This window comes from Dipodomys ordii, unplaced genomic scaffold (genome assembly GCF_000151885.1).
Source record: "Dipodomys ordii isolate 6190 unplaced genomic scaffold, Dord_2.0 Scaffold21, whole genome shotgun sequence".
Classification (NCBI taxonomy): Eukaryota; Metazoa; Chordata; class Mammalia; order Rodentia; family Heteromyidae; genus Dipodomys; species Dipodomys ordii.
The window spans coordinates 10,908,273-10,922,518 of NW_012267237.1; the positions used below are offsets into that span (position 1 = coordinate 10,908,273).

Below are 14,246 nucleotides of genomic sequence, written 5' to 3' on the forward strand. Positions count from 1 at the left end.
CTATTGGCTATGCCCCTTGTCAGCAGGAAGTAGCCACAGAGAATCCCCGCCCTATTCCATGATTATTAAAAGGCTGGAATGTAAAAGTCCGCTCCTGGATGGCAAGCAGACTCCACCCTCCTCGCAGCAAAGTCTCTACCCAGTACCTGCATTACCTAGGCAACTGGAAGAGGTCACATCTGCATCCGCTGAGGTCACATCTGAATTTGATGTGGCCACACCTTTCTCCGCCCATACCCTAGTTAAGGCCTAGCCCAGACCCAGACACCCTCTTTTCTAGCTCTTTTTCCCAGCTCTCTCTTCTCTTTTCTAGCTTTCTTTCCCAGCTCTCTTTCCCAGCTCTCTCTTGTCTTTTCTACCTCTTTCTCAGCTCTTTCCCAGGTCTTTTGCCAGCCGCATGGAGTGCCAACCTGGCCTGGTCCCAGCAGGTCTACTGAATAAACCTACCCCTTACCTGAATACCACGTTCGTGGTGCTGTTCTTACTCGATTACCTCTTTTTAAAAACCTACCAAGTGCAAAATCCGGCTTGCCTGCTGGGTCCCAGTTTGAAATACAGTCCACGCCACATAAGTAATTTTAAGTCTGGTGTGTGTGTGTGTGTGTGTGTGTGTATAATATGTTTATAATTTAGACCTAACTTCCACAGATCACCTATTTTTAATAGGCTATCTATATTGCAAATAAAAATAAAATTACTCTTTAATTATACACTTAACTCAGTAATTCCAAAATGTTGTTTCAACTTGTAATCTAAAAAAAATTCACGAGAGATTTTACATTCTCTCACTAGTACTAAAACTTGGGCATCCTATTGTATTGAGTATAGGGCACTTTTTTTTCTTTGAGATTTGAACACAGGGAACTTGCACACGAGCAAATCTGCTTCGGCCAAAAAATCTCCCTTTTTGCTCGGCTTATTTTTAAGAATTGGGTTGGCTGAATGAGGAACCTGATCTCTGCCTCTCTACTAGCTAGAATTAAAGGCATGAGTTGCAGGCTTGACCACTACATTTTCTGAATCTAAGATCAGATCATACTGTCATTTTGTAAAAACAAAACAAAACAAAAAACCTCCTGTGGCTTTTCTTGACCTTGAGTAAAATTTAAACATCTTTCCATTTCTTTTTCTTTTTTTTTTGGGGGGGGGGTCTGATCGTAGGGCCTGAACTCTGGGCCTGGGCGCTGTCCCTCAGCTCTTCAACTCAAGGCTAGCGCTCTACCATTTGAGCCACAGCGCCACTTCCAGCTTTTTCTTTTTGCTTATGTGGTGCTGAGGAATCCAACCCAGGGCCTTGAGCATGCAAGGCAAATGCTCTACCACTGAGCCACCTTCCCAGACCTAAACATTTTCCTTTTATAGTTTAAGGTTGCCTAACAGGAATTGCCCCTGGATGCACTCTACCTCTGATAGGCTACCTTTTTCCCTTCCATCTTGTTCATCCTATTTGAAGTCACAGACACATTCTCAATCTTCTTCTAATACGGCAATGTAGGCGTCAATCTGAATATTTTTTTGCTGGCTGTGGTCATTTTAGGTTTCTGCTCAAAGGTCTTTTACAAGAGAGGTTTCAAAAATAGTGTCTACCCCCAATTTACAAGCCCTTAACCAGAATAACTTTTCTCTGTAATAACACTGCTACCTAATATTCTATATTGAATTACAACAGAATTTAGCCTCAAACTTTCAGTTTCTGTAAATCAGGCATTTAATGGTAGTGTAGCTGGGTAGTGTAGTTCTGCTTCAGTCTCATGAGGTTGTGGCAAATCTGTATCCAGAATAGAAGTCATATGAAGGCTTGAGTATTTCAACATGATGAGCAGCCTCATGAAAAAAAAAAGTCTCATTTAAGGGCTGGTCACTGTGGCTTATACCTGTAAGCCCAACTACACAAGCTGTAGTTAAAGATTGAAGTTAAAGACCAGTCCCAGGGAAAAAGTGAGATCCTATCTCAATAAACTGGGCATGGTAAATAAAGCACTTCTGTAATCCCAGAGGAGAGTGTAGCTAACAGGATCATAATCTTAGAACAGTTCTGGGCAAAAACATGAGACTCCATCTGATGTCTGTTTGCTCCTGCCTAGCAAACTTGCGGTCTTGATTTCAAACCCCAATACTCCAAGTAAAAGAACAAAAATGGTTAGTTTACATAGTTGATAGTAAGAGGTTCTCCTCTCAAGCAAATCTCTCCCTACAGTTGCTCCAGTGTCATAACATGGCAATTGGCTTCGTCTTAGAACTGAATAGAACCATGATATCTTGTTAAAACCCAGTCATGGAAACCAGTTAGTTCCACAGGTCAATCTTATTTAGTGTTAGGGCATGAAGGGAGTGAGGCCATGTGGTATCCAGTCTCCATTTTGAGAAATTGGCTACTACTAGCCTCTACTAATTTCCCAGTGTCAGTACTGGAAATCATGCATCCCAGAAAACACTGCCATCTTGGGCTAATCAATGACTAACATAACATGGTCACTCACAAGCATCTAAAATATAAACTGTATTGAGTAGGCATTCCTTTTGGTCTGTATACTACAGTGCTAGATCAGTGTCAACATATAAATACAAATATTTGTGAAATGGACAATAATGCAGTGTTAAAAGTTAAATTTGATGGTGATTTTTTATTCCAAAAGAATGATTTTGAGATTATCAAGTCTTTTGAAAAAACTGAGCTCTCCGAACAGATACCCATTTTCAGAAATGTAGATTATACTAAATCATCACTTGGAATAAAACAAAATTAAAGCAGAAAATTGCTATATACAGAACTTACTGTTTTACTTTTTCCTACCATGTTCTTACATGGTTTTTCAAGCCTCTGCTGTTCAAGGTTACTACTATTTATTCCCTGCCTCCTCCAGTCTATTTTCGTGATCCTCCTGCTTCAGCATCTTTGAACTTTCCATAGATTCTCTACTTTTGTTGTTCAAAAGGGTATTTGTGTCCAGGACCACAATAACTTTCCAATGAACAAGAATATAGGCGTGGGCTCAGGCTAGTTTTTCTCCTTTCTAGCAATGTAGGCTGTGGACAATTTACCACTCTCTATCCAGATGCTCTTAATTCCCACTTGATATTGTTTGTACATGGTCCATCCTTCAAGTTTCATAGGCTACCACCTTAGGAACCGATTTAGCTGTGTTCAGAGTTGGTTGGACCTTTAAAAGGTAACTAGATCATAGGGCACCCTCATGAATGGATTACTATATCAAGAAACTGGGACTTGTGATTGGTTACCACCAGGCCTTTGTCCCTCCTTTTCTGTCCTTCACACATGACCTCTCTTGCACACCTACCTACTTCCATTTCCATCTTCCACACATTGATGATATGGCTTCACCAGTATCTGGGCAGATGCTGGGGCCACAGAATCCAGAACCCTCCTAAATCAACCTCTTACTTGTAAACTGTTTAGCGTCAGGAGTCCTGTTATAGCCACAGGAAATACAACAAATCACCACAAATTGTAAGGTTATGAGAATTAGGGTGAATTAAATTGTAAGTGAATGTAACCATTAGCACACTATTCCATTAGAAGAGCAGTTTCCTGTCTTAGCATACTTTTCAGTGTTTACCAAACTTTTCCCATTAAAGGGCCAACTAGTAAATAATGTAGGCTTTGTAGGCCATTCTCGTCTTTATTGAAGCTATTCAAGATTACTTTTATAGTATAAAAACAGTCATGATAATACATAGAAGAATGAACATGGCTGTGTTCTCATCCATCTTTATTATGGGTATCTGTTTTGATATAGCTTTCACAGTCACAAAGTAATCTTCTGTTGGTTTTTTAATTTAAAAATATAAAATCATTCCTGATAGTAGCCCATATATGTAGCAGACTGGATTTGGTCCATAGGTCCATGCCAACCTTAAGACAGGAAGTCCTTGCCATGTCCTATGAGGTAGGAGCTATTTTGTCTTCATTTTGTAGATGAAACAAGTAGAGTTATTAGGCTACTGTCCCAGAGCCCCAGAGTAGTGTTAGAAGCATTAAAAATGATTAGTGTAGGACTAGAAGCATGACCAAGCAGTAAGAAAACTGCCTAACAAAGATGAAAGCCCTAAATCCAAATCCTACTAGTGCAAAAAAAAAAAAGCCTAGAACCTTTCACATGGTCCCAAGTTTAACTGACATCTTTGCACTATTTTCCATCCATTTATTCCAAAGGCATTTATTGGACTATGAGACCAATACAGCACTAGATCCATTAAAAAGAACATTACAATGTTCCTATAAGCGGGCAGTGGCTTGTAGATTGTATATGACTTCTATCATTGGGTAGTAGGGTTATGATACTAATAACGGAACCAGAGCCTGTATTTCTAATTGTGTTCTAACAGTAAAAAGGGAGGAATGATATACAATAAGATAGTTGAGGCATTATAACTATTATAATGCAAGTGATCTTTGACAACAGTACTTCATTAAGGGTTTTTTTACATAAATTTTCTAGCAACTAACAGCTAGAACAATATAAGCAACATACTAATCTTGTTTAAACAAAAAAAGTACATTTAAGTTTTTTTCTTACAACTTGGGTGGATTTGCTTCAGCCTAAGATAATTATCATGATGACATTTGCTAATTTTTAAGAAGAAAGTTATACTTATTTAAATATGAGTAGAATGCAAAATCTTATCATTGTTGGAGAGTGGTTTTGTTTTAGTTTGTTTTACATCATGTTGGATGATTTTTAGAGCAAGAAATACCCAAGCCTAGATTAAACTTCCAAAGCAAACTCCAACTTCTTGAAGACTGCTTTATTGTATCAAAACATATACTATCTTTATGCTATTCCCATTATATGGTTTTTCTCAGCACTCTCTAAAGGAAATGAGTAAAACTTTTCCACAGCTCCTCTACAATTTTAAAGAAAAAATATGATTCATATTTTAATGACTATCTTCCACTTAAGTCTTTACAAAGCGTGTACAAGCATGTGTGTGTGTGTGTGTGTGTGTATGTGTATGTGTGTGTGTATGTTGCTGGGAATTAAGTCCAGGAAGTACCACTTCAGCCATGCCTCTAGCCCTATCTTAGTTTTTAAAGATAGAATTTGATGCTTTTTGCCCAAGCTAGCTATATGCCACAATCTTACTGTTTCCCCTTCCTGAGTAACTAGGATTATAAGACATTGTTTTTTCAGGTTTTTTTTCTTACATATTAGGGAAATACTGCTATTTACATCTGCATGGTAAAGCTGTGTAGGCCTTGACTGTAGATCATTCACATGGTTTATTGGCTACTATATTGTAAAACTGAAAATAATGCCCCCGTTCAAACACACACACAAAAGCCTCCACATCCATAGGTTTCAATGAAAGGTTTTGAATATGGAATAATAACCACATATTCTTATATAAAGACTATCAAAAGGATATATAGTTATTATAATGTTACCTTCATGGAGAGATGGTATTTTTTTCTACATTGATGACTCTTTTTTTTATCCTACCAACCACTGATATGCAAACTGTCTTTAATTTGTAGTCTTATTCATGCCGTTAAATATTAACAGCCCTAGCGTTTATCTCCTTAGAAGTTTGCCCAAAAAACTTATAAAATATTCATTATTTATTTAAATTTTTGTTATCTTCTCAGTGAGGAAATGGAAATGCCCTTTAAACTTTTTTTACTTCATGTCCAAGAGTATTTTATAAATGAAAATGCATACATATAAAAAAGAATACTGGTAACAGCTATTTTGTGAATATGTAACTGTATTTTTCTTCATGTCCAGAAACTTGTTGAATAGAACTCACATATATTCTTCCAAACCCCACACAGTTCCAAGATTTCCTAACAGGAGTTTACATTTGTACCAAAATGGGCACGAAAATGAAGGCATAGGCTCACTTTGTGTCAATGAAGGATATCACACAGTCATGAGGCACTAATGACATATTCTATCAGTCACAGAAACCTTTGTGTTCAGTCTACAGTAACTTTCCTCCTGTTAACACTTGGCAAAATTCAGTCTAGATATTTAATACCTCGAAAGAAAAAGTAAATAAGAGATGTTACATTAAAATGTCAGATTATCTTAGACATAGAAGAAAGGGATAAACCAAAAGATGTGAACACAGATTTCCTACATGCCTATCTTATGGTTTCATGTCTATGTTTATCTGACAAATGCCAGCTACAAATGAAGATTTAAGAGATTTGGGATAGTTGCTGAAATGGTCTCTCAACACTACTTAAAATTTTAATTATAAATACAAAACAAAACTACCTTGATTTCAGCTTTGATTATTTAAAAGTGATTTTGAAAAAATGTTTAAAGGAAAAAAATATATTCTACCTTCCCAATAAGAAACAGTATATATACTTCAATGGCAAATAAATACACTCTAAAGCCAAGCAAGTTCCTCTCTTTTATCTATGCAGACTAAGAGAACAGAGTTCTTATTTCTTTATTGCTGATAACCACATCACTCACAGGAGACATATCAATAACTACTTTCACAATTTTAGGAGACTTTTTCCATGACACAATGTAAAAAATGAAAGTATAACAAGTCTGAATGGACACAAGGGATCTGTACCCGCAACACCCCTGTTGCAAACATATGACAGAAATGAGCTATTGAACAACCAAATTTGTTACATCATAACCACCCTCTATGTGATACATACTTAACACCACCATTGCTGGACTAGAGGTGGCTGTCAATGGAGCATGCCACTTTATAAGTGTACCTGTCTATAACCACAGAAATAACATGGAAATGTTTCTGCCTATCCAGAATACTTATATTTTTTAATTTTTTCCTAGGAAATTAATTGTGATTATTTCCCAACACCTTCAACTAAAGACACTTTGATAATTGAGCTTTTTTTAACATCAAAGTCTTAAAACTGTTGCCAAGTTTTAGGAAGAAGGGTCATTGATAGAGCATGTCTTCACAATATTTTTCACTTAGTTACAATAAATTTTTACATGCTTGAAAATTAATTATAAAGAAAAAATAATGCCTACAGAAGGATCTTAGTAATCTGGTGGGTTTTTGTTTGTTTCAATTTTCTTTACAAACAACCCCATGTATTCATCTCTGACACCACAGAATGTATATATGCATATATAAAGTTCATTTCCATGCTTATTACATAAAAATAACTATCAGAAATAACCAGTCTACCAGTATCAGTTGATATATATCCAATTCACTGCAGAAGGGAAAACAAAAAAAAATCTAATCATTAAAAGCTTACAGTTTGTATTTTTTCCTTTTTTTCCCTTTTTTTTTTCCTTTTCCTTTTTTGCTTGTCTGAGATGTTTGGTGATTCGTCTGTATTCTGTTGTAAGCTAATTCCTGGTTTAATGACCTCCCAGAAGATTTGAAAGGAAGCCTGAAGACTTCTTACTTTGCTGCGCCTCTGCCTCCTGCTCTCGTGCAAGTCCCAGTTCACTCTCAATTTGATCCAGCTCTTCCTGGTCAAGCAGTTCGAAGTCATCACCTTCTTCAGTGTCTGTGTCCTCTCCTGGGCTGAAGGCAGCGTGAGCCAGTGCCTGCTGGGTGCCTTCTAATTGGTCTTTGATAGCAGCAGACACTGCGGCTGTGATGACTTCCCCAGCCAGGTCACCCATCAAGCGATAGGCTTGGTCACTGTTCAGAGGGAGGCTGAGGCCAGCTGCTGATGGCCTCTCTTGACATGCTCTGTGACCACCATCCAACTGTTCCTTTTTTCTCTGGAGTTCAGCAGGCAAGCTGAGGCTTAACTCGTCTTCATCATTTGTTCCCATGCCATTTTCTAGGGATGGAAAATCAGAGAGATCTCGGGAGAAAACTTCTTCACCAGGCCGATCAAGATCTGTGAAATGTATAACAAAAGTTCATGGGTAAGCATCATAACAAATTAGAACCAAGAACTATGGGAAATCTGACTTTGAGCCCACCTCACCATGCAGCCTTGGTATTCATCTCATCCCGAGTCCACTTGAATCTATTTAACCATTTATTATGGATCTTTTTAACCATTTATTGGACCCTTCTAAGTATACAAGTCATTGGGCTTCGGTATATATACAAATCTGTACAACCATTACTGCATATTCTACAACATGTTTATGAATTCCAAGAAGAAAGTTGGTCCAATTAACAATTGCCATCCCCTCCTTCTAACTCCTAGCTACCACTGACTCACTTCCCTCCCTGTGGATTTGCTATTCTGGACAGTTCATAGACATGGAATTATACAATATGTAGCCATTTGTGTCTGGCTTCTTTCTCTTAGCATAAAGTTTTCAAGGTTCATCCATGCTGTAGGCAAGTATGTATACCTCATTCATTTTTATAGCTAAATAATAATACATTAATAATACATACCACCTCTCAGTTATCCACTCATTTGTTGATAGTGAATATGTTTGCATGTACTTAATACTAATAAAAAGAGGTATACCATCAGAAGTGTCTGTCTGCGGAGTGTATCCCCCGGAAAGGTTGAAGGTCCCATTTTCAGTCCAGGACACTTCTGAGACATCTGTGTCAGACACAGATAACTCTTTGGCAGCAACTGTGAGGCTAATCTGTGTTAACATAAATCCCAGTGATACATTATAAACAGATGCAAGTATTGTGAATAATCCCCATTAACCCCTAAGGTAAAGACAGATGCATTTTCCTTTGAGATTATCCAGTCATCTTATAAAATAGGAGTTTGTAGCTGAGTGCCAGTGGCTCACACCTATAATCTGCTATTCAGGAGGCTGAGATCAGGGGATCACACTTCAAAGCCAGCCCGGGCAGGAAAATCTGTGAGACTCTCATCTCCAATAAACCACCAGAAAACTGGAAGTGGCACTGTGGCTCAAGTGGTACAGCACTCAGGGACAGCACCCAGGCCCAGAGTTCAAGCTCCACAACCAACAACAACAACAACAAAAAACAGTTTATTAGAAAAAATATATATTTCGGGGTTGGGAAGGTGGCTCAGTGGTAGAGTGCTTGCCTTGCATGCATGAGGCCCTGGGTTTGATTCCTCAGCACCACATAAGCAGAAAAAGCCGGAAGTGGCGCTGTGGCTAGTCTAGAGTGCTAGTCTTGAGCTGAAGATCTGAGGGACAGGGCGCAGGCCCAGGGTTCAGGCCCCACAACCAACAACAACAACAAAAAATACATTTTGCTTCAGGTAAAAAAAATGTACAATCAAACCATGCAGAAACAAACTAAACTAAACAAACAGAACATACCTTAGGACAAAGAGCTGAAAAATCAAGTTCACTATCATCTTTGTGACTTTTATCTTTATCTGCTTCTGTTGAGGAAAAAAATGGAAGTTTTCACTTTCCTGACAAGCTTGAACAAAGTATATGTATTTTACGATAAATTCTTACTCAATTTCCCTATACTCTCCAATACCTCCCTATAATTAAGTGTTTGCATTCAAGAAGCTTCACGTATGTGCAAAATAGGTGATGGTCTACATTTAACCATCATTCCTAGGAACTTGCTAGCTGTGCAGTCTCAGGTTCCACTAAGCCAGAAATTTTGTAAGACCACATTCTATGCTTTCATAAACCTGTCAGGGAATTCTGCTGCATCCTCTAGATGACATACTGGGTCATAGGTCAAGTTAACAGGTAAAAAATGATCACTTTTTCTATGTGTTTCCCTTTCCTTCCAATTATTTCACTCCTGACTTATGGGGCTCCCATGTGTGATCTCTACCTTTGGCAATGTTTATCTTTAGCTGTCCCATCCAAAATAAAATAAATCATGAATAGCAAAATACAAAGTGGTTGAAACCTTTTCTCCCTCCCTTGACTATTTTGATTGAAAAGTCAATTTATTAGTGTTTTTTAGAAAAGAATACAATCCCAAGTTGGAAAGGCTAGATATATTAGATTGGGGAGGGGGGAGAAGGGTATTCTTTAAAGTATTTAGCAAAAGACAAAATCCACCCTGAAATCCTTTTAACAATGATCACATAATAAACAGCCTGCCAATGTCTAATCCATAGAAACTAAAATTCACACATTACATACCAGATCTTTCACGTTTCTTCTGATTAATATATTCTCCAATTCCAAAGTCTAGTTTCAACAGAACTGACTTGATTTTGCTGTATATTTTTTGTCCAATGTCATTACATTTGAACAGTGGACACAAAAATGCAAACAGTACTGGAATACAAGAAGAGAGTACAGGTGAAATACCCTTTGTTTCCAAATGCTTACATCCTAACAGCTCACAAAATATGATTTTCTAAACCATGGAAAAATAAAAGGTTTTTCTTAAGATGCCTCTATGAAAAAGTGCTTAATTTCTACTCTTCCTTTGTAATAGAAACATGTTTTACTACTACTACACACACTCATGCCCATTGTTTTTAGACCTGTAATTAGATCAGCTTTTTCCCTCTGTACTTCTACCCTAAAACTTATAGAAAGGTGATAGTGCATACTGTCTAGGTGACTGTCCTGAATTAAACTCTCACCATTGTTTATTCAATACCATTTTACTGTGGGAAAATCACTATCAGCCTCTCATCAGAAATACTGGAATAATATTATTGCTTGGAGTAAATGTGACCACCTGAAAATGCTTGCTCATAATTCTCCTTTCTCAGCACTTTCTTCTTCCCCATCTTTTAGACAGTGCAGATCAGGATGCTATCTCTTTTTTTTTTCTTTTTAGCAATTCTGGGTCTAGAACCCAGGACCCTATACATGCTGAGCAAGCGTTCTACTGTTGAGCTCTATCCGCACCCCCACAAGCTAATACCGGATATGGGTTCTACTGGGAAGCTTGATTTGAGCTCCAAGCATTTGTCATTTGTGTTATGTATAAGAAGTACAAAAAAAATGAATGTCACCTAGCAATATTGTACTCTGTAGAATTTGTTTATTACTGTTAGAAATGTGCCCTACTATCTTTTAATATAGGAGTTGCAATCTCAAGTTTCTTCTGAGGCAAAATGTGAATTTGAAAAGCCAGGGTAAAAAAAAAAAAAAGGAAATAAAAGTTAGCCAAGGAGAGAATACGAGCGTATGTGCCCCATCATAAGTGATAGTGCTAGATCTTCGTGGTTTTTTGGGAACAAGAGAAATTCTATACATCTTGGTAGAATATCTGAGTTATAATTGACACATAGTACACGAAGTGTAGATTTTGCTAGAGCTTGACTTATCCACCCTGCCAGAAACTAGCAGCACAGTTGAGAGCAAACAAATCTCAGGTCCCCAAAAGTGCTCTCACATTCTATTGAACTGCTGCCTCCACCTGGTTCATCCCAGCCAACAGCTGACATGACTGTCATAAAGATTACTTTGACTTTTCTAGTATTATATATAAATAGACTCCTAGAGCATAGACTTTTACTGGCTTCTCTCACTCAGACTAGTTACTTTAAAATCTATAATGTTGCAAATCAATTTTAGTAGTAATTATTATATAAATATACCACAGTTAATTTGCTCTCATTAATTAAGATCATGTGGGTTACATTTTACTTTGGGCCACGGAAAAATCTGCTGTGAACATTTCTTTTTTTTTTTCCCTTCCCATACTCCCTCCATGCTGTGAACATTTCTACATAAAGAATTTTATTCAAAGTGTGCTTCCATTTGTCTTACATAAATACTTAGCTGTGGGATGGCTAGGCATATAATAAAAACTGCCATTCTGAACTGGGTACCAGTGGCTCACTAGGCTGTAATCCTAGCTACTCAGGAAACTGAGATCTGAGGATCACAGATTGAAGCCACCTCTGTCAGAAAAGTCCTTGAGACTCATCTCCAATTAACCACCAGAAAACCAGAAATAGAGCTGTGGCTCAAAGTGATAGGGCAATAACCTTGAGCAAAACAGCTCAGGAACAGCACCCAGGCCCTGAGTTCAAGCCCATGACCAACAAAACAACAAACTGCCATCCTGTTTTCCAAAATGACTTTACATTGGTACCTTACCCATCAACATTACGAAAGAATTTTGCCTGCTCCATATTCTTCCTAGTACTTGGTATGATCAATATTTTTTATTTTAGCCATAATGGTAGAAGTCAATGATATATTATTGTATATGATATATTATTCTCATAGAACCACAGTATATGTCTAAAAGAAAAAGTGCTAGTGTACTTGTAGAGAATGGGATATATAGTTTGTTTATTTTTTGGTCGGTTGTGGGGCTTGAGCTCAGACCTGGGCACTGTCCCCAAGCTCTTTTGCTCAAGGCTAACACTCTATCACTTTGAACCACAGTGTCACTTCTGGTTTTTGAATGGTTAATTGGAGATAAGAGTCTCAAGGGACTTTTCTGTCTGAGCAGACTTTGAACCGCAATCCTCAGATCTCAGCTTCCTGAGTAGCTAGGAGCCTACAGCCATGAGCCACTGTTACCCTACTATTTAAATTTTTGTTGGCATAATTTAACCTAACTTACTTATTTACTTATCCTTCATTTTGCAACCTTTTTTCTAATTTCAAAATAAAAAGATATCTCTAGGAAAGAAATTTTGTGCATCAAGATGTTAAAAGAATGAGATTATTTTATAACACAGAAACTCATTTGTTCCTTTCCAAACTATAGTAGGTATACTAATGCCACACATATCGTCCAAGTGAGCAAAAAAAAATGTCCTTTGATACTTACACAATAGATAGCTGAGTATAACCCCAGGAATATAACTTCCCAAGATTGTAAAAAAAGTACACACACTGCATACCAGGAGACAAAACTGGAAGTAACAGAAATGATACAGACCAGTTATACACAACATGAGGAAATCCGAGAGCACACATTTACTCACACTCAATTACTTTCCTACATAAAATCATTCCTTCAAGCAGCACGCTTTGCACTGAGGATGTTTATTAATTCTTAATTCACCTTGACACTTAGTAATAAGCATTTGGAGGGCAGAAGAGCTTGTTTCTGGCCCCAAGAGAAATGACTTCCCGTGCCATGCCTGTGACTTCTGTTGCTGGGCAGAAGACTACTCTCCTCATTGAATAAAAACAATGCAGCCAGATCAGCTAATCTGAAATTTCGAACCACCATGGTAAGTCCACTAAAATTCATAAGCACAGCAAAACAGAAATCAGAGGCATCTATACCAATCATAATTTGCACAGCTGGTAAGTTCTGGCATAAATCTGGGAACACTATAATCCTCCTCCCTAACTATACTCAGTCACTTCCAGGTCACCTAGAAACCAATGCAAAGGAAATACCTCCAGTGAAGTGTGATTATTATTTTTTGTTTTGGTCGGTCGTGGGGCTTGAACTCTGGGCTTGGGCACTGTTCCTGTGCTCTTCAGCTCCAGGCGAGTGCTCTACCGCTTGAGCTACAGCACCACTTCTGGTTTTCTAGTGATTTATTGGAGATAAGAGTCTCCTGCCTGGGCTGGCTTTGAACCATGATCCTCAGATCTCAGCCTCCTGAGTAGCTAGGATTACAGGTGTGAGCCACCAGCGCCAGGCTTGTGATTATTTTTCTTTGGTCTAGTTTCTTTAAATTCCTTGGTTGTCTTAAGACATTTTAAAACAGCCTACAGTAAAGTCTCCTGATTTCCATTCCGAAGCTCAACCCAGAAGAGCCTCTCCTAGGAGTCTTCACATGAGCTCACGCCCAGTCTGACTCTCCTGTCCTTCTTCACCTTTAAATGGAGGGGTGCAAAACTGCGAAGTGACCAAAGAAATTTCATTAAAGGGCTTACACAATAACTGATTCAGAGGAAGAACAAGGAGACTATATTTCAGGTTTGCTTTTATATTTCATTGGCACAGGGTTAATAAATTAACTCACTGAAAGAATGAATGAACTTATGGAGCTAAAGTTCTTACAGAAATACCAAGTCCTTTGGAATCTTAGAACTGAAATGAAAAAGGAGGAAAAGGCCACAGAAATCAAAAGAATAAACAGTTTGAATGAATAGTTCATAAATGCAGGATTGCAACCAGAATTTTATTTTGCAAAGGATTTTTTATAATCATCTAGATTTGTTAGTTTCAGCCTCGTCAGCTAATGTATCTGAACACATTCATCAATGCAGAAGTGTCAAGTTTAGAATCTCCCCCAAAATACATTGAATCACTTCAGTGATTAAGAGGTGTCAAAAATCTGTCTCCCCCACTCCCTCCACCACCACATGGACTTGACATCTGTCAAGATTAAAAATGAGGGCTGGGAAGGTGGCTCGGTGGTAGAGCGCTTGCCTTGCATGCATGAGGCCCTGGGTTCGATTCCTCAGCCCCACATAAGCAAAAAGAAAAAAGCCGGAAGTGGCGCT

General features: G+C 38.0%; 1 protein-coding gene across 1 annotated transcript in view; it reads right to left on the reverse strand.

Annotated features, from left to right (window-relative positions):
- Nucleotides 1–5,625: 5,625 nt before the first annotated feature.
- Fam134b (family with sequence similarity 134, member B) overlaps nucleotides 5,626–14,246 on the reverse strand; it is an 81,423-nt gene continuing 72,802 nt past the window's right edge. The window contains exons 4-8 of the mRNA XM_013013869.1: nucleotides 12,607–12,691; nucleotides 9,999–10,136; nucleotides 9,204–9,268; nucleotides 8,414–8,540; nucleotides 5,626–7,822 (exon numbers count right to left, since the gene is read on the reverse strand). Coding sequence (XP_012869323.1) covers nucleotides 7,329–7,822; nucleotides 8,414–8,540; nucleotides 9,204–9,268; nucleotides 9,999–10,136; nucleotides 12,607–12,691 — 909 coding nt within the window. The 3' untranslated portion in view covers nucleotides 5,626–7,328. The remainder of the gene's footprint in view (nucleotides 7,823–8,413; nucleotides 8,541–9,203; nucleotides 9,269–9,998; nucleotides 10,137–12,606; nucleotides 12,692–14,246) is intronic.